Source organism: Hyaena hyaena, unplaced genomic scaffold, assembly GCF_003009895.1.
Source record: "Hyaena hyaena isolate Hyena2069 unplaced genomic scaffold, ASM300989v1 scaffold_34, whole genome shotgun sequence".
NCBI lineage: Eukaryota > Metazoa > Chordata > Mammalia > Carnivora > Hyaenidae > Hyaena > Hyaena hyaena.
This window is the reverse complement of record NW_024080665.1, coordinates 81489-109327: the sequence shown is the minus strand read 5'-3', so window position 1 is coordinate 109327 and position 27839 is coordinate 81489. Positions and strand designations below refer to the sequence as shown.

Here is a 27839-nt window from a genome sequence, read left to right as displayed (position 1 = left end):
GCTCAGTCGGTTAAGCATCCTACTTCAGCTCAGGTCATGATCTCACAGTTCGTGGGCTCAATATCTGCATCAGGCTCTGTGCTGACAGCTAGCTCAGAGCCTGGAGCCTGCTTGGGATTCTGTGTCTCCCTCTCTCTCTGACCCTCCCCTGCTCACGCTGTCTCTCTGTCTCTCAGAAATTAAAAAAAAGAAGAAGAAGAAGAAGAGGAAGAAAGGAAGGAAGCCAGAGACTCAGCTACAAGAACGTTACGAGTCTCTTCTCTGCAAGAGATAGTGAACAACCCAGAGCAGAGGCTTGAAAAAGACTGCATGACTCAAAGGACTGGAAACCCAGGGAATATTTTGCCCTAAAATAAGTCTACTCCAAATTAAGGACCCTCCTTTTGTAAGGGCAAGAATTGTTCAGACTCTATGGTACAATAGAGGAGAAAGAGAAGCTTGATGAAACACATTTTTTCTAGAGGTCTGTGAGACTAGGGCTTCCAGAATGGAAATCCTGGACACCTCTCTCATCTCTAAAACCAGCGCAACACATTCTGAACTTATAATCGGCTATTAGAGACTAAGGAGGCTCTGCTGTGAGTGGAGCCCAAAAGGCATTTCAGGATGCCAGAGCAATGCGTTCGCTAGAGACTAACAGCTGTCATTAAAACACAGACTAGCAGATGGAGGTGGTATTGAGTCACATGTGTTTCGCTTATAGTCTGTAGTGAAGATCAGAGGTTCTCAAACTTTTGTGGGTATCAGAATCCCCTGGAGGGCTCGTTAAAACACAGATTACCAGGCTCCCTTCCCAGCTTCTGATTCAGCAGGTTAGGGGAGGGCCCTGAGAAGTGGCATTTCTAACAAGCGCATGCTGCAAGTTCAAGGACCACTGGTTAGATAGTGGACAAAGGAACCGCTTTCTGATAGGTGGCAGTCCTGAGCGGTACATCAAAGTGGGAATACAGAGGTCCCAGATGCAGAGATGGCCAGAGACAGAGGCGTTGGAGTTTCAGTTCTTCCTTCAGGGCAAGACACAGAATAGAATAAGATGTGATGGAATCGACATATGCCTCATCCCATGCTTTAAGGCCAAAGATAAAGACAGGTTCAGTTTCTCTGAACCTTCTCAACGTGCAACCATTCACTAGCAACAAACTCAAAGAGCTCAGAAAACAACCTGAGAACACAGGTACCCAGGAGAGCTCTGACAGCAAATGGTACCATTTTTTCATGCAGTCTTGAAAACGGAACCCCGTGGCATCCCTCAGACCCAACAAGGACGACCAGTTCTGCAAACAACTTATATAGAATAGTTGATTACCCCTTTACTATGCTCTGTCTCTATTCCAAATTGGTAGGAAGCTGAAGAACAGCAGATGCCTAAACTTTTTACACCCCCAGAAGGGAAAGAAAAATGATATTGCCCCCATTGTGGTTCATTGTATCTTTTTATCTTGTCGAGTAGCAGAAATAATGTTCATGGCATTGGGGCCTCTGCTTCACTTCTGTGTTTAATCACCCACAAAAGCAATTTATTGCCCTGTATACTCCTCTACTATGAACATTAGCCATTAAATATACCTTTGACTTTCTTAATCATAAAACCTATCAGCTCATGAAATCTCAGAACTTGTCGTTGCAGCTGGTGATAAATCTTCCATTCCTGGTGCCCTGGACGAAGGTATTTAAAATGGTTTCCTTAATGATAAACAAAGAGCAGAGCCACGGAGCCACAGCCGGGCTCCCCTCCACTTACATAGACGGTGCGGTAAGGAACGCCAAAGAAGAAAATGGGGATGGCCAACTTAATCTCAGACGAGCTTCCATCATCTACTTTCGGGGTTTTCGTGTCATTCTGCCAGAATGGATACATGAGCTCCCTGGGCTGAGCTGTCGAAAGTGACAGTGGTTAGATAGATGGCAGAGCCCTTTTTGCTTGGCAAGCCGCTTCCCTCCCACCCACTAAAGCCAGCTTTTTTCAGGAAGCTTTACAGACTAAACGCAAGCCAGACTGCCTTTTCATTTATCCTAAACCTAAGCCGTACACAATGCATTATCTTCTGCCTCTGGAAAGGGAAGTACGGGAGTAATGCCATTTCTCCTTAGGAGAAATCGCTTCATGCTTCATGTCTATGCTTCTACACGTTCTGGAGAGAACCATGGTTAAAACTGCCTGGAGGGCTGTGACATCACCCCTGCCTGAAGCTCTCAGAGCTCTGAGACAGGGCCTCTCCGTCTGGCATGGCGCAGGAGAGCTTCATCCTTGATTGGAAGGCAAGCTGAGAGAAGGTGGCCTATGGCTATGAGCCTCCCTCCTGGTTTAAGAATTCTACTATCATGTCTTTTCCTGAAAGGAGTCCCCTCCTCCTGCTGCACAGTAGGAGAAGATCCCAGATCCCGGAAGGAAATAAACAGCAGTTGGAGCCAGGACAAAAGTGAGAGGAGAGGGTTTGTAGTAACAGGCCCACAAATGACCTCCATTGAGCCTGGGCCCTGCGAGAGGGCTCTCTGCCCAGTTCCTGTTTACAAAAGACGGACACGGGAGCCTCTGGGACGAGTGAGGCTGGGCCCCAAGAACCCTTTGGAGAGGAGGCACAAGGTTCTTACACATCAGCCTGGTCAAAGGTGAGCGTCATTGCATGAACACACACAGCTCGCCTCTGGTAAACCACATCACCACCCATCCTGGCAACCTGGCTTAGTTCTCAGAAGTGTCTCTTCCAAACTCTTGCAAAGGTGGCCTGGTTCAGCGAGAGAAATTAGACCATTTCCCCAAGGTCTGTGTTACTGATGGTCAGGTCCAAGGGCATCTGTGAAATAATCTACATTTGAGGGTGTATCTTTTCTCTACCTCTGTCCTTTCTTCTCTTGAATGAAAACAGAACAACAGAATATCACCTTTTCTTCCTTTTATTATTGTTAGTTTATTATTGTTAGTCACGGGCAGTAGTAAATCCATCTGGAGCTTCTGGCCATGGATCTGGAGCTACCTGCTTGCGACACCTCATTCTTAGGTGAGGTCCTCTCCTTGGGATAGTCCCTGCTCTGTGCTGATGCTATGTGTGCAGCTGATAGGCGGCGAGCACCTAGGCCAAGGACCGTTCTGCTCCTTCGGGGGCTTTTTAATGAGGATATGACAGCTCATGTAAGGGAGAATGCAGAGTGACCAGAAAGGACTACAGCAGGGCCTGGCCAAGTGCCAGCATGTCTCCTGGAGCAGGGACAGAGAGCTGCCTGGTCGGAGAGCTAATCTATTTCCAATGGCTAACAGAGGAGAACAGAAAACTAGCCCAGTCATTAGTGCATGAGCATTGTTCCTCAGGCCCCGGAAGTCTCCAGGAAGCCAACCAAATGGGAACGTTAAGGGGTGCCATAGCTGGTGTGTAATCGGAGGAGTGCTCAGCCGACGTTCCTTATTTAATGCCACAGTCAGCAAGGAAAAAGCGCTCTTTAAAATCGTATTTCACACACAAGTAACAAATGCCAAATTCCTAGAAGATAGGATCCTTTAAAAAAAAAAAAACTCTTTATAATCCCTATCATAGCATTATACGTAGGCACTTATTAAATTTGAAGGGTGATGCATTTTCTTAAATTAATAATAACAAATCAAACCGCGTCATGGATTTATCTTTCATAGGGAACATTTTAGGAGTCGTGCCAAGTGTGAGAAAGGGCTGAAATTCACGCTGAATCATAATCATTTTAATGAAAGGCTTAATTCAGATTCTGGGAAGCATTGGCCGGTCTGCCTAGGAAAAGGAAAGTCCATAACCTCTCATGGATGGTACAGGAAAGTATGGTCATGGAAGCTCTCTCTAACTTCTTTCCTGGCTCTAAAGGTAGGCAAATTTGCAAGATTCTCCTATTCAAGAGTGAGCCTAACTAGTTCATGATTTTAAACAGGAGAGAATGAACCGTTCAAATTTTTCCATTTTAAGAATACAAATAATAAAGGCACTCAATATGGCCAGTACTCGATAAATACTTGTTGAATGAGAAAAGTGTTTAATAAAGGAAGTAGGTTGAAACCACAGTAGTTTCCACCTTCAAAGCCATCACTATTCTAAAAATATAACTTGTAAACAGCATGGCCTATCATTAGCATCAGAATCAACTAAACAAGATCCCTAACCATGCTGGCTTTAGGCTGAGAATTTCACAGTAAATACATAACTATGCTCGCAGAACGTTTTTCTTTCTCACCAAATAAAACACAACTTTCTTAGAGCAGGTGTAGGAGGCTAGGGTCCACGGGGCTCTCATTATTGTGGGGTTTCACACTATAGTTTGCATATTATCAGTGTTTAAAGGTACCCAACTGTAGCAAAAAGTGTTAGACTACCCATGCAGCATAGGTCTGTTCACTCAGACTTGTAATCATGTATCAGCTGAACCCAACAAATAAAACCAAGAAAAATGCTTTAGAATTTTAGTCATAAAAGTTTCAAATCTATATAGATTTTCCCATCTTTCTTCTCTAAAATACAAAAACAGTAGAAAGAAATGTATGTAGCCTCTCACCTACCCGGGGCTATGCTACCCAGAGAAGATGGAATTACTGAGGGGAATGGTTTTCTTATTTCACTGCAAGTTTTAGATTTTCTTGCCATTGTAAAAGTCCACGCAATATACAAGTCAAAGACATAAATGCCATCGGGAATTCCTGATTTGGGCTAAAACAAGTCTATTTTTTAAATACACTTTAAAACTTGAGCCACCGATTAAATGCCCTCATTGGAATCAATCATCAGGCATGGGGTACACATGGACCTATACCATATACTTGTAATGAAAATTATTTGCATTAAAGATCTACCCCATTAACATGGGGCAACCTAGCATATATACATTGTGTTTGAAGTTAAATAAGAAAAAGTACGAATATAAGTGAGCGTCATTCAAAGTTAATGAATTTTGCCCTTGACCACGGAATGTGATTTACGTTTTTCTTGCTGTATCTGTAGACACATGTACATCTGCCCCGACGATTATGGTTCCAACAAAAGTATCTCTTTATAAATTCAAGAGCAGGCTAATCAAGAGCTTTATGGAATTCTGAAGTACTCACCTTGCTGCCGTACAAGTGCGAAGATGAAAGAGACCCAAATTCTAAGTAATGATGAATAATTCATCCTGGAATTTTAAAAAGAAAAAGAAAAAAAAATCCCCAGCTTTGCCAGAGTAAACAGAACACCAGGTGTGTTTGGTGGCAAATCGCAAGCCACATCACCACCATCATAGAACAAATTCACGTAACAACATCAACAGTTCTGCGTGAGGGTGAAATTCCCTGAGTGCTGCCAGGTCCTCCCAAATTCAACACTTCCTGAACAAATTAGACTCCCCCGTGAGATGCCAGTTGGGAAGTATAATAAGATCATTCAGATTGCAGGAAATTATATGGAATCGACGAAGGTGGCAATGAGTAAAGCAAAAGCGTCTGTAAGCATGAGAAATAGGACCAGAAATAGGACCAGACTCTAAAGAGGCAGATCCCGTGTTCTGTCTCTAGAACCATCTTCTGTGAGACCTGCTCCCCTCAGTTTTAAAACAGCTTTCAATCTGGATCAAATAAGAGTTGAGTAAAGCACAATGTGCTTCTGCGGGTAGGAGAGGAGGATTTAGAGTTTTGCCGTTGCCTTCTCTATAGCAGGGGAGCCAACCCCTCATTTTGAAGTACGGGCCAGATTCACAGGCCATAGAAGACTCTGTCCACTGACTTTCCACGGTGAAAGGAATGATAGACACATTGGTAATAAAAAGGACCCACACCAGGATTACTCCTTGGAATTACAATAAAAATAGAATCCTGTACACAGCAAGTAATTAGTTCCGGCAAATTAATTAAAGGAGGACCATCACAAAAGTGAACTTGTTTTCACCTTAGTTACAATCATTTGCCCTCTGTTAGGAGCGTGGATGGTTTGTGCCACTCCACAGAGCTGAGACTCAGATGTATATGCAAAGCTCCAGGTTAGGCACATACCTGCTTGAGAACCAAATACATAGATAGACTCTGGACTCTGCTCCCGCTAAAGATTCTCAAAAAATTAAAAAAACAAAAACAAAAACAAAAACAAAAAACAACCCTCCTCTTATTAATGGAAACTATTGCAATTTTTCAGCCACATTTTCATGGAAAAGTCAGTGATTTACCTTGGGAGAGCTTTATTGTAAATCTTCAATGCCAGGCATACACATTCAAAGCCCAAGCACACAATAAATATTAGTCCGTTTGCTGAAAATGGTAGTTAAGGCTAACAGAGATCACACGCAGCTTTAAGCAGAGAGAGCTGCCGTGCGAGTTTAAGACTTGAGCCTTTAGGGAAACAGTTCAGAGAGCAGTAAGGAGGATTCATTTAAGTATTTGTATTTATGAAAAATGTCACTAACCTGTTCTGTAGAGACTGGAGGAATTGTCAGAAATATTAAGCCAAATCTTGGGAAACCAGGCAAAAACTAGGTAAGACAAGAATTCATGTCAGTTCTCCCCTACTTGCTGCCAATTATTTCTGATTCCTGAAATGATGTCTGATTCCCCTCCGCAGAAAACCAAAAATTCAGTTAGTCCCTGCGCTAGAGTCAGATAAGTGTTGAGTTGCAATCAAAGGTTTTTTCTATTGATTAAGGAAAAGTAAATCTAAAGATCAGTTTCAGGATTGCGTAGAGAGGTTCTTTTCCTGAAAAACTAGACCTTTCTTTCCCCCTCTTAAAAAAAAAAGTAGATTCAGATGGAAATGTCAGGTACTCAGAGCTGAAACCTTGGTCCTTTCTGATCAGAATCACTTTGCACTGGAAAACACAAAAGAAACCCCCCCTTCTACCTTTGTACCCAAAAAAAAAAGCAACTGTATAATGTTACAGAATTAGCATCCACCAGCATGGGATTAAAACTCCAAACAAAGCTGCTGCCTCTAACATTTAAATGAAGTTGGTTTTCTACTAAAGTCTTCCCCCCACCCCCTCTGGTTTTGAACAGTTACCACAGATAGGCTCTACTCTGTTCTTTTTCACAGGTATGCACGAAGTATTTAAGGGAACTTTCTCAAACTTCTCTAGTTTTTTATTCCTTCCCCTTTCTCTCTGATACGCCGCAAGTGCAGCTTGGTAGGAGGGAAGCAGTACAAATCATGTCCTTTCACTAGGGCAAAACCATACTATGTCCTGAAAATCTCCACGGAGGCCCTTTGAGGGTCCTCAGAGGGAGTGGGGGGTGGGGAGGGGAGACAGACCCCTCCTGTCAAAAGCTTGCAGTAAGCAAATAATTTAAAAAGCATTGTGAGTGAAGCAAAATCGTGCTGCGTTTTATACAGACTGAGAAAAGTTGCCTAAGGCATAAAGTCAGTCAAAATATTTCCAAATTACTCCCAATTTTTTCTGACCAGACATTTAAATGCCCCCACTGTACCGAAAAACGTAATTCCAGCGTTGAGCACGTTGTCCTAAAATGAACGGGAGTGCTTGGGGGAATTTTTTTTAGTCTACTTTATTCAATATTTCCCCCCAAAGCTGTGATAATTTAGTAGGTTTTGCACATTGAGCCTACTCTCTTTATTATGAGTCCTTCACATCGATTTACTTACAGGTGTCAAAGGACTATTTGCGTCTGAAAGGCACACGTGTATAGAACAGAAAATCTAACTGTTGGGGGTGCCGATTTAAAATGAGATTAAACGCAAATCCAAGACGTCCTAGAAAAGCTTTCTCCTTGCCCAGACTCTTTTAAGTCTTCACTCCTACACTCCCCCTAAATGTCTTAGAGCAAAATGGTTGGCTCTATTTGAAAAACTGCCAGTGGCATAATAATTGCTCTGGTTTCTTTCTTCGTGCACTCAGGGATATTTATATCTCAGCCCTTTTGACCCCTATTAAATGCATCCTTCTTGAGGCAGGACTGGGACAAATGCCATCTGGGCATAACCAAATACACAAGATGGTGGCATAAATGAGTCAGAATGACTTTGAGAATCCGGGTGCGACCTAGTGCCAGGTGCTTGAGGAGCGGCTGGCCTGGTTCATCACCGGTGGGGCTGGGAAGCCAGTCAGGGCGTGTGTATTCTGGGCACACGCTCACTGGTCACAGATGGGGCAGGGACAAAAATCTCCTTTCGTGCCGTTGTTGGCAGAAGGGCTTATTTTGTTGAAGGTGTGAAGTGAGCAAAGATTTTTGACAAGATTTAGACCAAGGGTGGTGTAGGGGTGGCTTGGTGTTAGGAACTCAAGGTGCGTGTGCTTTGTGAAGGTGGCGTGGACGGATGCTGCTTGTGACACAGGAGGCAGGGCGCCTCCAATAAAACCAGCAAATGGAATTCCCTAAAAGCAAGCAGAAGGAGCCTTACGTGCTGTTTTTGCTTTGCTTTACTTTTTTACTTTTTATTTTTTTGCTATTTTTTTAGTTTATTGTCCAGTTGGTTTACATATAACACCCAGTGCTCATCCCAACAAGTGCCCTCCTCCATGCCCATTACCACCCTTCCCCTCACCCCCACCCCTCCTCAGCCCTCAGTTTGTTCTCAGCATTCAAGAGTCTCTCAGGGTTTGCCTCCCTCCCTTTCCCCAACTATTTTTCCCCTTCTTCTCCCGCTTCGTCCTCTGTTAACTTTCTCCTAATCCATCTATATGTGCAAACATATGGTATCTGTCCTTCTCTGCCTGACTTATTTCGCTCAGCATAACACCTTCTAGTTCCATCCACGTTGCTACACATGGCCAGATTTCATTCTTTCTCATTGCCATGTAGTATTCCATTGTATAGATAAACCACATCTTCTTGATCCATTCATCAGGTGATGGACACTTAGGTTCTTTCCATGTTTTGGCTATTTGTGAGAACATTGGGGTACATGTGCCCCTATGCATCAGCACTCCTGTATCCTTGGGTAAATTCCTAGCAGAGCTACTGCTGGGTCATAGGGGGAGTGCTATTGTTAATTTTTTGAGGAACCTCCACACAGTTTTCCAGAGGAGCTGCACCAGCTTACATTCCCACCAACAGTGCAGGAGGGTGCCCATTTCTCCACATCCTCGCCAGCATCTAGAGTCCTCTGATTTACTCATTTTAGCCACTCTGACCGGTGTGAGGTGGTATCTCAGTGTGGTTTTGATTTGTATTTCCCTGGTGAGGAGGGACGCTGAGCATCGTTTCATGTGTCTGTTGGCCATCTGGATGTCCTCTTTGGAGAAGTGTCTGTTCATGTCTTCTGGCCATTTCTTCACTTGATTATGTTTTTTGGGTGTGGAGTTTGATGAGTTCCTTATATATTTTGGATACTAGCCCTTTATCTGATATGTCATTTGCAACTGTCTTTTCCCATTCCATCAGTTGCCTATTAGTTTTATGGATTGTTTCCTTTGCCGTGCAGAAGCTTTTCATCTTGATGAGGTCCCAATAGTTCATTTTTGCTCTTGATTCCCTTGCCTTTGGTGATGTGTCCAGGAAGAAATTGCTGCAGTTGAGGTAAAGGAGTTTTTTTTGTTTCCTGTCTCACATTCAGGTCCTTTATCCATTTTGAGTTTATTTTTGTGTATGGTGAGAAAATGATCTAGTTTTATTCTTCTGAATGTTGCTGTCCAGTTCTCCCAGCACCATGTGTTAAAGAGGCTGTCTTTTTTCCATTGGATGCTCTTGCCCACTTTGTCAAAGTTTAGTGGGCCATACATTTGTGGGTCCAATTCTGAGTTCTCTATTCTATTCCATTGGTCTATGTGGCTGTTTTTGTGCCAATACCACACTGTCTTGATGATGACAGCTTTGTAGTAGAGGCTAAAGTCTGAGATGGTGATGTCTCCCGTTTTGGTTTTCTTCTTCAATATTACTTTGGCTATTCAGGGTCTTTTGTGGTTCCATACAAATTTTAGGATAGTTTGTTCTAGTTTTGAGAAAAATGCTGGTGCAATTTTGATTGAGATTGCATTGAATGTGTAGATTGCTTTGAGTAGTAATGACATTTTAACAATATTTATTCTTCCGACCCATGAGCATGGAATGTTTTTCCATTTCTTTGTGTCGTCTTCAATTTCCTTCATAAGTTTTCTATAGTTTTCATCATACAGATCTCTTGTATCCTTGGTTAGGTTTATTCCTAGGTATTTTATGTTTTTTTTGTGCAATTGTGAATGAGATCAGTTTCTTGATTTCTGTTGCTTCATTATTGGTGTATAAAAATTCAACCGATTTCTGTACGTTGATTTTATACCCTGCAACTTTGCTGAATTCTTAGATCAGTTCTAGTAGGCTTCTGGTGGAGTCTGGGTTTTCTATGTAGAGTATCATGTCATCTGCGAAGAGTGAAAGTTTGACTTCTTCTTGGCCAATTCTGATGCCTTTTATTTACTTTTGTTATCTGATGGCTGAAGCTAGGACTTCCAGCACTATGTTAAACAACAGTGGTGAGAGTGGACATCCCTGTCGTGTTCTTGATCTCAGGGGGAAAGCTCTCAGTTTTTCCCTGTTGAGGATGATGTTAGCTGAGGGCTTCTCATAGATGAGTTTCATGATGTTTAGGTAAGTTCCTTCTATCCCGACTTTCTTGAGGGTCTTTATTAAGAAGGGATGCTGTATCTTGTCGAATGCTTTTTCTACATCTATCGACAGGATCATATGGTTTTTATCTTTTCTTTTGTTAATGTGATGTATCACATTGATTGATTTGCGAATATTGAACCAGACCTGTAACCCAGGAATGAATCCCACTTGATCTTGGTGGATAATTCTTTTTATGTGCTGTTGGATTCAATTTGCAAGTATCTTGTTGAGAATTTTTGCATCCGTATTCATCAAGGATATTGGCCTGTAGTTCTCTTTTTTTGCTGGGTCTCTGTCTGACTTGGGAATCAAAGTGATGCTGGCTTCGAAAAATGAGTCTGGAAGTTTTCCTTCGACTTCTATTTTTTGGGATAGCTTGAGAAGAATGGGTATTAATTCTGTTTTAAATGTCTGGTAGAATTCTCAGGGAAGGCATCTGGCCCAGGGCTTTTATTTTTTGGGAGATTTTGGATAACTGATTCGATTTCCTCACTAGCTATGGGTCTGTTCAGATTTTCTATCTCTTCCCGTGTGAATTTTGGTAGTGAGTTTGTGTTTAGGAATTTGTCCATTTCTTCTAAGTTGTCTATTTTGTTAGCATATAATTTTTCATAGTATTCCCTGATAATTGCTTGTATTTCTGAGGGGTTGGTTATAATAAGTCCATTTTCATTCATGATTTTGCCTAGTTGAGTGCTCTCTCTTTTCTTTTTGAGAAGCCTGGCTAGAGGTCTGTCAATTTTGTTTATTGTTTCAAAATGGTTTGCTTTATTTTCTTAGGTTTCCCGTACTTTTTCTGTGACAGAGATGGGCAGATCTGAACCAGTGGGAATTGATGCAGTGAGAAGTACCTTTGGCCATCAGCCTCCAGTGGGACCTCCTTCAGGTTCAGTCTCATCATAGGAGCCAAGGGCATGGTCTTCCTGGGGTGGCCCCCAGCCTGTTACTGGACAGGTGGTGGGACCAGGGTCCAGCACTTTTCACCAAAAGCAAGCCTTTTATAATGGGCAGTTTTGCTCTGGAGAGCCTAGTGGAACTGACAGACTATGTCACATGCTCAATTGAAATAGCTCTATTATGCCAAAATCAGGGCCTATTTGGAAAAAGCTTGTATATGTACATTTAATGTTATATACACACACACACACACACACACACACAGACACACACACACACGTGTATGTGTGTATGTGAGTGTGATGGCATTATCTGGGTAGACACTCCCAAAGATTTTTACTCTTCAGGTTTCACAAAATTTCTGAGCCTTCAGATACATCTCAGTCTTCCTCATTAAGCGCTAAAATTTCTCCCAGCAGAGGAAGACAGTAGAGAGGATTCCTTTCCCTTCAGAAGCTGCTTGCATCTCCTCTCCTGACTGCTAGGTCTATAATCAAGGTCAAGTGGCAGCATGACCCAGCCAAGGACATGCTGGGCCTCATGAGGGAGGAAAGGACCACATCCCAAAGGAGCTGTAGGACCTACTGACACATCCTGGTAAGGGATTGGATTGTGAGGGTGCTCTCAGCCAAGGAGACTGGGCCATAGCACAGAATAAGGGAAGGTTTTAGGACTTGGGGGCACTCTCTAATAATACAGGCTTTAACATGCAAGGACCCCAAGGGGTGGAGCAAAACCACTGCTAGGGCATCTCTTGGAAGTTTGGAAAAGAGTGATGGCCCACATGGAGCTATGCTGAAATGCCTGAATTACTGTGGAAGATGGGAGAAAGGATTAAAGGCTCAGGGAAGTGAACATACTGGATCAGATATATTGTGTGAGTCTGGAAGACCCACTAAATTGTCATGTTCGATGGGAAGGCCTGGAGGACAGACACAGCCTCCACCACAGCCAGCAGGAATCTGCTGGTGAGGGAAGCACTGGCATCACTAAGAGACTCCATGGTGGCTTCCCTCTGCAGGCCAGCTAGCAGGAGAGGGGTCATAGAACTTAGCTACCTGATGCCACTGGAGAAGATGGGCCCCTGAAATGATAGAAACTCCACTGCCTGAAGCCAAGGAGGCCATAATCTTCATAATGACCAATCAGATCAGAGTGATAGCCAAAGGGCCTGATCCATAGAGAGTTAAGGAGATGATTCAAAGAGCATGGCATTACAGGGCAAAGTAGATCAACAGCTGACAAAGGGGACTGTTTACTATATATAATTTCAAAAGAGCAAAAATTGGTTGATCAAGAGGCTGAAGGCAGTTGCCCCCCACCCCCCGCCCCAGCCAAATCTTGATCACTTGTTCCATTTGTGGCTCAGAGTCAGTTTTCTAATTTGGCTCCTGTAGACTAAAAAGGTAACCAGGTCCCCAAAGAGAAGGACCTTGCGACACTATGACAAGTATTACGATAACGATTCTCCCACTCCTTCCCCCAAGGACCTAGGGCCATTTACTCTAGGGGAGAAAGAGAGAAGGAGAATGCCTACACACTTTGAGGATGGTTGGATAAGGGTTTTGAGATAACATTGATACCCAAAGACCTTGGTAGAGTGAGAACACAGAGGGGCCAGGTAATAAAAGGGGTTCTGGCCAGCTCAGGTTTATAGTGGATCCAAAGGGTCTACAGACCCACCTGCATGTCATTTTCCAAGTCCCAATATAAAATTGGGATTGATGTACTTGACCCACTGGGTTGTTTGTCTTCACTGTAAGAGGTATCACAGCAAGGAAGGAAATGGATCTCCCCACTCCAGGTAAGGTAGCAAATATAAGAGTACTATGTCTGGGGTCAGATGAGGATTGGAAAGATGAACTCATTCTTACAGAGCAAAGGCAGTGGACCCTTTAATACCTCCATTTAGGTCGCTAGGATGGATTGTGAAGAATGTTGACTATCACAAGCTCAACCAAGCAGTAGCCTCAATTTATGGCTGGTAATACAGTATTTTTGCTCGAGCTGATTAACATGGCTTCAGGTACATGGAATATGGCCATCATTTGGCAAATACACTTTCCCCCTGTCTAGATGAGGAACAAGGATCAAAAATCATTCACATTCATATGGAACAGGTAACAATATACATTTATGGTATTGCCCTGAGGCTGAGATATGGACCATTTGGATCCTACAGAACATCACCTTGATTCGTTACTTTGATAACATCAAGCTGACTGGACGTGATGAGCAAGAGGTGGCTAGCAGCCTCCAGGCTTTAGGAAGACACATGTGCTCCAAAATATGGTAAATAAATCCTTCAAAGATTCAGGGCTAATACCTCAGTAAAATTATTAGCAACCCAGTAGTCAAGGGCATGCTGGGACCTCCCCTCCAAAGTAAAAGACAGATCACTGCATTTTGCAACCTGTCTACAAAGAAATTCTTCCTTGTTGTTTTCTTTGGGTCCTGGAGGCCACACCTTCCATACCTAGGAAAACAGCTCCCCTATTCCAAGTGATAAGGAATTCAGCCACCTTTGACTTAGCCTGAGAGCAAAAGAACTTTGTAATAGCTCTAGGATGAAATGCAAGTAACCTTGACACTTGGATCATAATTCAGTTGACCCTTTGTTAGAGGTGTCAGAAGTAGAAAAAGATAAGATGTGGGGTTTATTACAAACCCTAGTGGGAGAATCACAACACAGGTACCTGGAGTTTTAGAGCAAGTTCATGCCACCTGCAGCAGAGAATAACCACGCCTCCTGAAAACCAGCTCCTGGCATGTGACTGGGCCCTGTGATGGAACAGTTGACCAAGATACAAGTGACCATTTGTCCAGAGCTCCAATCATGACCTATTGAATCCATCAAGTCATAAAGTCAGGTGGACTCAGTAGCAACCTATCATGAGTTGGAAATGGCATATCTGGGACTGGCAATGCTGACCTGCCTGCCCAGGAAGCTCAGACTCCATGTCATGTGCCATGGTTGCACCAGCACTCCCTAAACCCAAATTGCACATATGGCCACATGTAGGGTGGGGGGTGCATACACTAAGCTGGAAGAAGAGGAAAAAGCCTAAGCTGGACGTGTGGATGATTAAGCTTGGTGTGTGTATGCAAACCTAAAGCAGATAGTGGCTATTACAGCCTCACTCAGGGGTAGCTTTGAAATACAATGATAAGAGGACATCTTTCCAATGTGTGGAACTTTAGGCAATATAGTTTGTCATGTATCTTATGTCAAAGGAGAAGTGTCCTGAGGTTGGAACATGTACAAACTTGTAGGCAGTAATGAATCACAGACAATCACAGCTAGACAATGACCTGGAAGGAAAAAAGCTTGGGAAATCAGCGACAAGGAGGCCTGGAGTAGACATGTGTGGATAGACAGATGGGAATGTACATCAAGTATGAAGATCTTTGTATCATATGTTAACATCCACACACACAAAAAAATCCACTACAGAAGAGCCACTAAATAGCCATGTAGACAAAAAGACTTCACCGAATGATGTAAGGCCGACTTTGTCGGTGTTGGGGCAATGGGTACATGTATGAAGTGGCCACAATAGCAGAGATGGAAGTTACCAATAGGCTCAGTAGCATGAACTCCCATTTAGTAAGGCTGACCTAGCTTCCGATGCCTGTGAACGTTCAATCCACTACTAACAAGAGACTAAAGCTAAGCCCTCAGTGTGTCACTGCTCCTTGGAGAGACCAACTGGCTGCGTGGAGGCGAAATGACTACATCGGAAGGACCAGTGGTTCCTTCTCACAGGAGTAGACCTCTACTGTGGGTATCGGTAGCCTTTCCTGCCCACAGGGCCTCAGCCAGTACCAGTAATAAGAGGCTTACAGAATGCCTGATCCATTGGCCTGGAATCTCATGCAAAATAACATCTGACTAGGGAAGCTACTTTACAAAAAGGAGATGTGGGACTGGGCCATGACTATAGGATTCCACTGGCTGGAGCACAAATACCATGACACAAAAGATGCCAGCCTGATCAAGCACTGAAATGAATGGCTGAAGAAGCAGAGTCAGCACCACCTTGGAGATAATATCGAGAGATTGGGGTATGGGTATTACCCTCAAGGAGACTGCATATGCATTGGCTCAGAGACCTGTGTAAGATGCAGTGTTCCCAGGAGGAAGAATACCTCTGGATCCAGGAACCAACGTGTGGAAGCAGAGGTGGCCCCGCTTGCCATTACTCCCATTGATTACAGAGAGACTTTGTGCTTCCCAACCCTTCATCTCTGGGTTGTGCAGTTTGATATCCTGGTCCCCAAGAGGGCACACCCTCACCAGGGAACATGGCAAGAATCCCACTGAACCATAAACTATGGCTGTGACATTGCCTGGACACTTGGGCTCTGTGTTCAGAGAGCAGCAAGAAAGAAGATGAGCTCTCATCCAGTTAGGAGCCGTGGACCCTAATGAGCAGGAGGGGATGGGGCTGCTGTCACATGATGGATTCAAAGGATAATGTGTGGGGAAGTCGGGTAACCCATTTTGGTGGCTTTTGGTACTCCTTTGCCCAACTGTGACTGCGATGGGCAAGTATAGCAACCCGAGTCTGAGCAGCATATGGTTACGAGGGTCTCAGACTGTTCAGGAATCAGGGCTTGGGAGAAACCAGTAGGTAAATGCTGAGACCAGCACACGTGATATCTAAAGTGCTGAGATGGACAGTGGAAAAGGGTGACAGTGCGTACCAGTTGTGATCTGGAAATCAATTGCCATGACGGGCTGCAGTTCATTCCCTAACCTCCCTCTTCTCAGGTTCCCCTCAAGAAGAGGGGGCCATTGGAGCCTGAGAGGAGCTGGCCCTGATCATAGAGAACTGGATCTACAAATTGCATGGGGTGGTCCATGGTAGATATGAAGGTGCGCCACTCAGATCCACCTTCACGAAAGGATTGCTTTCCTGCTACAAGGCGTGTGATTAGCTGACATCTTCTAGCTGTTGGCTCCTTCATTGTGGGCATCAGTGTTCAAGCTGAGGTTATGTTCTTATTGTGTTCCCCACTTGATGGCTGAGAAAAGTATGGGTCAAAGACCCCAGGCAGGACTCCTCTTTGCTCCAGGGCATCTTACGGGGCTGGCAGACTGTCAGGTCTACAGCTTGGTCTGCAGTCCCTCCTGACCAATCCTCCCCCCCCCCCCCCCCCACTTTGCTTTCACAGGGGTTATTCCCCAGTAAGCCTTTTAAACTCCTAACTCTGAGTGTCTGCTTCCCAGATAACTGAATCTGGGACACTTATGTCTTGAATGACTTTACAAGCATTGTAAAGTCCCTCTACAACTTTGTTCTGCTTTGTTTTATAATCTGCCATGGAGGTTTTGGATGTATCTGTAGTGCACTTGTTTCTACCGCTGAGCCACTGATTCAGTGATGTTCAACCTCCTAAATCTAGTTCAATAAGGTGATTGCATCTAAGGCCATACTTACATTCTCCCGGAAAAATGGTAGTTATCTGTAGCAGAATCCTTGAAATGGATGATGTAGAGGAAGCAGTTATCCTCCTGAAGACTTCTCCTAAACAGTAAAGACATTCAGAATGAAGTGATTCTGAAGAGCATCTCATCTGGATGTTTCCTTCTCTCACTGTCTCCACAAGCCTCATTCTTGGACATCTAGATTAACTTTTGTAAGATGGCATACTCATGTAGTCTGTTGCGTTTTCATTTTTTTTTAATTAAAAAGTTTTTAAATTTAATTGAAGTATAGTTAACATACAATATTAAATTAGTTTCAGGTGTACAACATTGTGAGTCAACTCTTATATACACTACAAAATGCTCACCATGATAAGTGTATTATAATATTCTTGATTATATTCCCTAGGTTGTACTTTTAATCCCTGTGACTTATTTATTTTATAATTGAAAGTGTAGGGGCACCTGGGTGGCTCAGTTGGTTGTGTCTGACTCTTGACCTCGGCTCAGGCAGGTCATGAGCTCACAGTTTGTGAGATCAAGCCTCATGCCAGGCTCCGTGCTGTCAGCATGTAAGTCTGCTTGGGATTCTCTCTCCCGACTCTCTCTCTGTCCCTCCTCCTGCTCATGCACGCACTCTATCTCTCAAAATAAACATTTAAAAAAATAATTGAAAATGTATACCTCTTAATCACCTTCACCCATTTCACCCACCCTCCTCCCCTTTAGCAACCACCAGTTTGTTCTCTGTATTTATGAGTCTTTCCGTTGTTGCTTGCCTAGATTCCACCTAATATAAGTGAAATCATATCGTATTTGCCTTTCTCTGCCTTATTTCACTTAGCTTAACACCTTCTAAGTCAGGCCACGTTGTCATGAATGGCAAGTGTCCCCTTTTTAAGGTTCAGTAATATCCCACTGTGTACACATACCTTTATTCATTCATCTATCAATGGGCATTGAGGTTGCTGCCGTATCTTGGCTATTGTAAATAATCCTGCAATAAACATAGGGGTGCATATACCTTTTCGAATTAATGTTTTGGTTTTCTTTGGGCAAATACCCAGAAATGGAATTACTGGATCCCATGGTACTTCTATATTTAGTTTTCTGAGGGACTTCAATATTTTCCATAGTGGCTGCATCGCATTACATTCCAACCAACAGTGCACAGGAAGATTCTCTTTTCTCCACACCCTCATCGCTGCTTGTTATTTCTTGTCTTTTTGATACAAGCTATTCACTAGATTTATTCCTTAAAAGCAAAATGTTTACAAACCTGATGTAAAACTTACTTCTAAATTTTTTCATATGTACTGGCATCATGGCAAACTGAAAACATCAGTTCAAATTGGAGCACAAATGGTCTGGAACCAGTTTTTTAAAAGAATTAATATTAGTTGCCTTTAAGTTTCATTTCTTTCTGTGCTGGCCTTACTCATTCTAGACACTGAGCTTGAACTAAGCTAAGAAATATGGCTTAATTACGAGAAAAATGGCATTGGCACTTTGAAAACCACATTGAATGATACTTATTGATGTTTATTAACTAATCAGGAAGCCTTTCTAGACCTAAGATCTAGTAAGAGATGTTCACCTTTGAAATTTAAATAAGGACTCAAAGATATTTTCTGAAAGCTACTTTAGTACTGCATCTAGCCAAGGAGTTTTGGATAGCTAATTCTAAGGAGACCAATAGTACCCAAGAAAAGCTCACAATTGGCCTTATTCTAACATCCTTGACAGCACATTAGCAAGAAAGCTGGAAAAAGGGTAGAGGGCGGACACACTATATTCCTTATTTGCCAGGTAGTAGTTCCTCTAGAAGAATTTGACTGGTAAGCAGCAGCTCTGATCAAAGCTTCCTGTAGACATTAGCAAAGGGTTTTAGGACTATTAATCCATCACTTTTCAAGAGCACTCAGCTGAAACAAACAAACATTGTTAAGGATAAATAATACATATACCTTCTCCTGCAGAGGTGAAATCTCACCAATGATTAAACATTAGATTCCAGAGGAAAGATGGCTCATAAGATAGCCAGTGTGCATGGCAAATGCAAGTCTGTAATGTGTTGAGTTCAAGTGCCTAGCTTTGCAGGCCTAATTGGGAACAACCGTATCTTAGTTGCACAAACCAGTAATCATATGTCAAGAACAAGATCAGTAAAGTCTTTGACTTTGCAGGGATGTACCACACAATAAAACCGGGGTGGGGGGTGTGGGGGGGAGTTATTTTTATGTATCTCTAATGGAGAGCAATTTGGCAATGTCTACCAAAATTACAAACACTTTGACCTTTTGATCCAGCAATCCCTCTTCTAAAAATGTATTCTACATATTTCAAATATGTGAAAGAACATATGCTGTTTATTGCAGCAGACTGAAAACAGTAAATACAAGAGAGGGAGGTTAGGATGGAAGGAGAGAGAGGGAAGGAGGAAAAAATGTTTATCAATAAGGTATGAGTCAAGCGATGATAAATTATGTCTATATAAATATTACATATCAAACTGAAAAAAAAGCACAAGGTGATTCCCTATGTACTGCTATAGAGATCTGAGATCTCCAAGATACATTTTAAGTGAAGGAAAGCAAGGTGCATGATAGTACATAATATGCTAACTTGCTGTGTAAAAGGGGAACAAAAAGTATGTTCTTATTTGCTGTTATTTGTATAAACTCTGGAAAGACACAGAAGAAACTGATAAACGAAGTACAGGGGGTTATAGAATGGGATTTTTCCAGTGTATACCATCTTTACATTGTTTCATTTTCAAACCATGTGAATGTTTGCTATTTAGAAAATAAATTTAAATGATTTTTGAAAAAGACTTCTTTTTGTAAACAAATCGAAATTTGAACCAAAGAAAAATTTAACACAGCCAAAGCAATGTTAATTCGTAATGTCCTATTTATAGTCTTTAATAGTGGAGTAAGGCTCACATCTGCCCTCAAATATATCAGGTATCTCAGAAAACATGTTTTTAGTATGCATTTTTAAATGTCTGCCTCATCATATTCTCATTTAACACCTTAATTGTATTGCTTATAGTGACTAGGAATTCTTCAAGGATGGAGAGTCTGTGTAAGACTTGACAAACTGAAATTGCAGTGTAATTTTTTGGTAGATCTAAATCTTGCAGACCTATAATAGATATCTATAATATATAGAATTTCTCCTCTATTTTGCAAGCAATATTTATATTCTTCACAAGGCTCTCACTTAAAATTTTAAAGGGGAACAATAGCAGTGACAGCCTCATCCTTTCCTGCAACGAAACCTTTGAAACAGGTTGCATTCAATTATAAAACTTTTCTTCCTCTATAAATATCCATTATAGGTTCACTTAAACACTGATGACTCTTTGATGAAAGTCTGAGATTGAACTGAGTGACCTCTCTCACCTTTGACTGTTTTCTGAAAGTTCTGAGGCTCTAGAGTGTTCTCAGGTTGAAAGCCAAATTATCTGTTTTCTTGAATCGTTATTTGTTCTCCTCAACAGCCCCCATCACAAGTGTCCAAGTGGCATTTCAGAGGGGCAGGGAGGACAACAACTACACATCAACTGCCATCTAACAATTTTGGAAATGGCATGAGGACAAATTCCAATTTGGATTTAGAGCTGTCAGCCACGTCAGTGATTTTGTTACAGAGCAAATCAATTTAGCAAATGGGTATTGAGGAGCATATCGTTTTAATGAAAAAAGACTGATGGTGAAGAGGGGTGTGTGTGTGTGTGTGTGTGTGTGTGTGTGTGTGTTGGGGTCAGGGGAGGGTTAAGGAGAACTTCAGCAGCAAGTACTACCTAATAGTTGTCAAATGCATGGATTCCACAGTCAAATTCCGCGGGTTTGAATCTGGGCTCTGCTGCCATTAGCCAACGGTGTGACTTTTCGCAAGTTACTTAACCTATCTGTGCCTCAATCTCTTCACTAGTAGGATGATGGGGATAGCACCAGGGCTAAACTCATAGGGATGCCATGAAGACCAACAGGTTTAATATGGATAGTGCATCTAGAATGGGTTCCAGTTGGTAATAAATGCTCATTAGTAGTGTTTAGAAGAAACATGAGAAACAAACATTTTAAGCCTGGACGCCTGGCAATGATTCACACAGCTGGCAACTCTATCCAGGTGTGGCTCTCCTTCCTCCTGGGTTAGGAGTTTGTTACTCCCCTCTTAATATCCATACCTTCCAACAGAGTGTAAGCGGGTTAGGAGTTTGTTACTCCCCTCTTAATATCCATACCTTCCAACAGAGTGTAAGCAAATTATGCAGGTGCCTAAACCACATTGAAGAAAAGCGTAAGACAAAACATTCAACAGCCAACAACAGCTACTAGCAAGTCTTGTTTTACCTGTTTAAATAACGGTTTCCTTTACATATAGGCAAATATGTGTATTTGAGCATTTTAATAGATGTTTGTTAAACCAAAATTGCTAGAGATTTCCAGGGTTATTCTCCAATTTTTGAAGGAAAGGAATCAGAAATTCATCATATTTTGAGGAGATACAATATGGTGTGCTCGTGGATTAGCTCAGTTCCTAAATCTTGGTTACATTAAAAGGTTACAAGTAGATGGAATGACCTACACAAGTTTTAAAAGTTATCTGGCCAAATGTGAACTCTGAATTTCTAAGTTGGAGACCACAGATAACTAACTTCCTTTCCAGAGGAGAGTTGGAAAGAGAAACGTGACTTCAAAGGTTAACCTTCTTGTTTTACATGCATCTAACTGGTAACTGGTCGGAGTCACACTATCGTTTAGTCCAGTGGGTACTGGATGCCTTGAAATGTCTACTTTGCCAGTATTCTCAGAGACCCTCACAATAAAAACTGCCTAAATATCATTTAGCATAGAAGGTAAAATTGTATTCTTTGAAATTTGAATAAGAGGTAGACATATTTAAACAGATCATGATACTCATATGCTTCTGGAACACAGAGAGAAGTTAATGGACTCTGTTTTCTCAGTACAGAAATACAGTACAGTTCTGGACCTTCATTCTTGACAGGTTAACTCATTACAGCCTACCCACAAATTAGTGATAAGTGGGTAGGGTTCAAGTGTCCAAAACTGTAATTCTTAAAGAAAATTATTTTCTAAAGGGAAAGAGTATCACTTGAAAAAAAGTGTCATACATTTTTTTTAATGCATCAAAATGAGGTTTTCATTCTTAGAGGATGCCAAATATCCTCAAGGGAGGTCTTTATAGTATCAAAAACATGTTAGAAGTATAAACATTTGCTAACACAAAAGCAGTAACACGCTTCCTATGAATCTCCGTTTTGCAGTTTCTATTTACAACTGGCAAAATTCCAATGAGATCTGTTAAAATGGTCCAATTCTTCGCAGCTTTGGCCATTTCCCCAGAGGATTCAACCACAGCCATGATGTCAATTTTTAGCTATATAAAAACAAACACGTATATTGACCCCAGAACTCCAGAAAAAATCAGAACACAAAGAGAAAGTAGACTTGAATTTTTAATTTTTTTAAAGATTATCTCTATATATATGTATTAATAAAAAGTGCAAAGAATAGACCTTCATGTTTAAATTATATTCTAAAATAAAATATTTATTTCCATTAGCTGCAGGAGACAACTGGCAAGTGAGGAGGCTGAGAGAGCCCAGTCCCTCTCCGTCACTGCAACGGACATATTATATTATGGAAGCACCTATGAAAAATAGAGTGTTCACAACATATCTGGTAACACAGATAGCTTCTGGGTGTACTTGAAAGCAGTTTGTTTGCGTCTTCAATCTAACATGAAATGAAGGGAAAAATCAAATTCATAAACAGCAATGACATCGCTTACAACAGCCTATTATTTTGTATTCCCGTTTTCTGTGCCCTCAAGCCTAGCACTTCGCATGGGGCAAGTCACACTCACACGTGCATTGGTAAAAGCTATCGCCAGTGAGCCTCGAATGGGAATCAGTTCCTTGTGCAACAGACTGAAACGTCTGGTGACGTTTCATTTTGTTAAGGGAACAAAATTTTGAAGCGTAGCATCGTCACACTCAGCTGTGTAACATATAGCTCACGTTTCGGGCTTATTTTCACCAAAAGGTCTTAAAGAAACAAGGCATTGTAGGGTTTCTGTTGCTTTCTTATGTATTTATGGGCATGGTGGCCATGGGTTGCAGGAACAATAGAAATTTTAATAATAAAAAAAAAGACACAGGACTCAACTTTTTTTTCTCCTTTAAAGCAATCTGGGATGGTTCAACAATTCAATTAAAAAAAAAACTGATTTCTGTTGTGGTTTCAGCAGCTACATGTGCGCATGGAGGATCCCTCAGTTTTGATCTGGCTTTCTTCTCTCTCTCCTTTCTCTTTTCAAGGCTGAAAAGGAGTTCTGGTTTAGAATAGATATGTCCTAAACACTGGGCTTGCAGCAACAGAGCTGTAATACTGGCTCTGACAGCATCTTGCCTCATAAATGCCAATAATATGTTCTCACTGCATGTGGATGAAGTCAGTATTAAAATACATAAGCTGCAGCAATCAGTTATGCATAACTTTTAGACTCAAAGGTCCATGGTCTCTTGTTTCCTTCTTTCTGGCCTGTTATAAAAATAATTTTGGTTACAAGGGTCTACACAGCACCAATTGTATTTCAAAAGCAGCATCTTTACTCAGCCATCCAAATAACTCTACAAGTACACATGCTCAAATAGCTTTTCTCTTTTACTTCCATGGCTGAAAAAGACCAGTAATTGCGGTAGATTTTGTCTCAATCAAAAATTATTCGGCAATTATTAAAACCATCAATTACAACGCCCTAAAAATACCCACATCCACTGCATTAGATGAGAAGCTCCCCTGACATGCAACTGTATAATAGGGGAATTTTGCCTGCAGTTGACGGACCCTGTGTTCTGTCATAGCAGAAGAAACAGGTCTCTAACAGTAAAAAAGCATTTCATAAAACTTTGTCATATATAAAATATCTTATTATTGTGACCATTCCACTTATGATTAAAGCGTAACCTAAGTGTTTGCTCCGCCTCCTGCTGTGGGACGGTCAGGGGTCATATAACCTCAAAAAAGTAAGAGCACATCTGTCTCCCAGGCTGACGAGAGCAGTGGGCTCCATTACACGGTTTCTCTTTCAAACTCGCCGGCACGCATGCGCACATACACAAAGCACCCACGGCTTTTATCTTCAGGACACTTTTTTTTCCCACTTCCAAGCACCTCTCATCAGGAAAACCGCGATTGCAAAATAATTATTCCTGTCTATACCCAGCCCGGATCTCCACTGCTCATTCTTCTGATTTTGAAAGACAGAGTCTGCAACAGGAGAATGGGCTTCATTCATCTTTCTCAAACCCTTTGGTTTCCACCTTTACTGTTACAGTGAACGTCGACTTGACTCAGTAGGCCTGGGTCAAAGGCTTCATAGATACTGACGCTGAAGTGTGTTAAGAGACTAAACACCTGCTATTATGGCATAGGAAAAAATCTAGAAGTAGCAATAATAATCACAACTCTGCAGATGTGAAGGATTTTATAAGAGCCATCTAAAAATTTTCTTAAGAAATTAAAGAATTTGTAGGAGCAGTGGAATCCTATAACAAAGGTCAAAAAGTCGAATGCAATCAGATAATGATTACATTCTTTGACAAAGAATTTACCTTCTCACTCATGTGCACATCTCCCGCCTTTAGTTATGCTGAGTCTTCCTCAAGTCTCCCGTGTGCAAACATGGCGGACCGAGAAAGGCATATACTAAAGAAAGGGAGTACACTGATTAACAAAGGACTACAGGAATAAAGATTTCAGAGCAGATAAGGAATGAGCTTTTAAAGAAAAGTGCTTTACATAGGCTTCTGCAAAAAATATGACTTGGAGGCAATTCTGGAGTTTTGACACTTAGACTTTACTCAGAGATTAGGCAGAGTTGTTCTTCGGGAGGGGCAACTCAATTGAAATGTAAGACAAAAAGAATTGTTCAGTTATGACATCACATAATCCCAGGGAAGAACTGGGAATCAAAACTCCATTTGATTAAAACTTCCCACTTCTAATGCAAAGTGCAAGAGCAAGGGCTTCAAATGACGACACAGGCAGGAAAGTCACAACACCCTCTCCTATACGACTGGGCTTTTCTCCTACAATACTCCCTCACGCACGCCACAGACCTCCTGTTAGCTAACTCTCAACTCTCTGGGCACCTGGATCCATTACTTTTCTGGATCCTTTCTAAAGTCAGGCCGCTGGTCCCAACAATTTAAGGTAATGAAAAAGATACCTAGATATGAGGAAATACATTTGATAAGCAAAAATGAAAGAACTTGGGAATGTGACATATTTCATACTATGGATTGAAGGTTGATACAATATGTGCGAATGCGGACGTGGACACTGTTACATACAGAGACCAGGCTGCTCTGCCTGTGTGGCCAAACAGCAAGTTTTCCTGGAGTTTTAACTCTCCGTCTGCTCCTCCTCCAGATCCTGACAGAGTTATAGGTGCTAACTGAGTACCTGAGATCAGAATCAGGTTAAAAAATGCTTAAAACACTAAATGATTTCAAAAGGGAGAAATGAAGGAAAAACCCGTCCCCTCCCCCCTTGAGAAATGAGAAGTTACGTATGGACAGAATGAAGCTGCTAAGTAAACATGTGCTGACACCAGTCAAAATGAAAAAACGGAACCACAACGGGAAAGGAGGGAGAACGAGAGAACCCGGAAGGACGGGGGAGAGAAGTGCTGGCCCTCCCTGGAAAGGTCTCTGCTCCTGATTTAAATACTCAGGTTACCTTCCTGCAGAGGACACAGTGTCTCTCTTCACAAGCATCCCGAAATGGCCAGGACGGCCACGCACAGACATGTCCCAGTGAACACGTACGGAGTCGGGGGCTTCCTGGTCACCTCTCATGAGGGAGGGCTCATGGACTGGAGATGTGGCCAATTCTGCTGGCTGAGCTGAAGAAATCTGTGGTAGAAAATACCAAAAATGGCCCCCTACCCATCCTAGGGGGAAAAAATATACAAAACCCCCCCTGAAACTGAAACAGAACAAAACGAAAACAACCTTCTCCCTCCTAAAGAAAACCACATTGGAAACCAATGCCCTGCGAGAAGTCCTCATGTATATGCTTTGACAAGGCTCGTAGAGGTTATTTTGTTTTGGATTCCACAATAATTTTATCTCCATCCCTAATGCCGAAAGAATGCAATGCACGAGAGCTGTACTTCATTTCCTCTGGGCCAAAGGGCGCTTCATGGTCAAAATAGTAGAGAAGCATGTTGCTTGTGGGTAACTGCACGAGAGTTTTTAATTGTTTCTTTAGTTCTGCAACTGTTTGGTCCAGACGAATGCTCATTTCTTCCACCTGATCATTAAAGTGGACTTCTACTTTCGCACTGCTCTGGGGTCTTAGGTCCACTTCTGCCAAGGGCTCCAACTTCCCATATTTTGTAATCAGTTCATGATATCTAGAAGGAAAAAAAAACAGTGTCAGCTTAAGCCACTAGCATATGGACTATGGGCTTTTTCAGAACTATAGGCAAATGACACTGCTACCACCCTATTCTAATATTATCTCCATCTAGCTACTTGGCGAATTATTTATGTAACCAGTGATCTGACAGTTGCCCTTTTCAGGCCACAGTAAAGCCACATCCTTGTGGATAGAAGAACTTGTCCTAAAGATGGTCACCATGCTTGCTGTTAATCACTATATAAGAATAGGCTTCGAGAGGAAAGGAGAACCGACAAAGGTAGACACTAGCAGGATGTCAGAGAGAGGTCTAATCACTCTGTAGAAGTTCCTTTTTGGATGCCATCATCAAGAAGGGCAGATATAGAAGCACACGTGCCTTGGTGAGAGATGGAAAGACAGAAGCAGGGAACGCAACGTACAAACAACAACAACAAAAGTCTAGTTGTATGTGAGGTATTAATCCAGCTTTTCCAGTGATGCCTTGTTTGAGCGTTCCGGCCTGATCTTGTTGGCTGCAGTACAAAGATTTCATGGAAGACTCCAGAACACATTCTCATGAAAAAATGGCCCAATGTTCATAGCAGCACTCTCTACAATAGCTAAAACATGGAAAGAGCCTAAGTGTCCATCAACAGATGAATGGATCAAGAAGATGTGGTTTATCTATACCATGGAATACTACATGGCAATGAGAAAGAATGAAATCTGGCCATGTGTAGCAACATGGATGGACCTTGAGGGTGTTATNCAGAGAAGGACAAATACCATATGTTTGCACGTATAGGAGGATTAGGAGGAACTTGACGGAGGACCAAGGGGGAGAAGAAGGGCGGAAATGGTGGGGGAAAGGGAGAGAGGCAAACCATGAGAGACTCTTGAATGCTGACAAAAACTGAGGACTGATGGATGTGGGGGGGAGGGGGGGATGGGCATGAAGGAGGGCACTTTGGGGATGAGCACTGAGTGTTATGTAGAAACTAATTTGACAATAAACTATTTGTAAAAAAAAAAAAAAAAATGGCAAATGGCAAATGAGGAATATGAGTTCCTTGATCAAGGCGGGAATAAAGAGCAAAAGATACTACAAGAAAGGCGAGTTACAGAGGACAGAGGTGAGAGTAGGGCCCACAAAGTCAAGTTTCCCATGTGGAAGATCCTGTCTCTACTGCCAGCCTGGGAATCTGGGTCTGATTTTACTGAGGAAGCTGAGCAGTTCCTACAAACCAGAGAAGGAAAAAATGATGGAAAAAACCTGATCTCAGCTTTATTATAACCAAGACACACGGACGTTAATTCAGGATCCAAGTACAGTGGTCATGTATGACTATTCCCCCACCTCCCTGTTCCTACTTCTGGCTTTAACTCCATTACATCAATGTTATAAGGTCGGTAGAAACATTAAAGATACAGACGTCTGTGGTTAGGGATGAAGGTAATCTTTTTCATCAAAGGGAAAAACAGGTTATGGTAAAATAGTACTGGCTTTGGAGTCAGAAGACCTGACTTCAGAATCCTGACTCCATCTCATAAT

General features: G+C 42.1%; 1 protein-coding gene across 3 annotated transcripts in view; it reads right to left on the bottom strand.

The window, feature by feature from the left end:
* Positions 1-27839, bottom strand: part of LOC120229614 (tubulin-specific chaperone cofactor E-like protein) — a 164415-nt gene that overhangs the window by 66573 nt on the left and 70003 nt on the right. Inside the window, exons 10-11 of one of the 3 annotated variants that reach the window (XM_039228733.1) lie at positions 5057-5121; positions 1742-1875 (exon numbers count right to left, since the gene is read on the bottom strand). In XM_039228733.1, the coding sequence (XP_039084664.1) occupies positions 1742-1875; positions 5057-5121 (199 nt within the window). Of the gene's footprint in view, positions 1-1741; positions 1876-5056; positions 5122-24716; positions 26301-27839 lie in introns of those variants that run through there. The other 2 variants (XM_039228734.1, XM_039228735.1) reach the window with 2 other exon arrangements.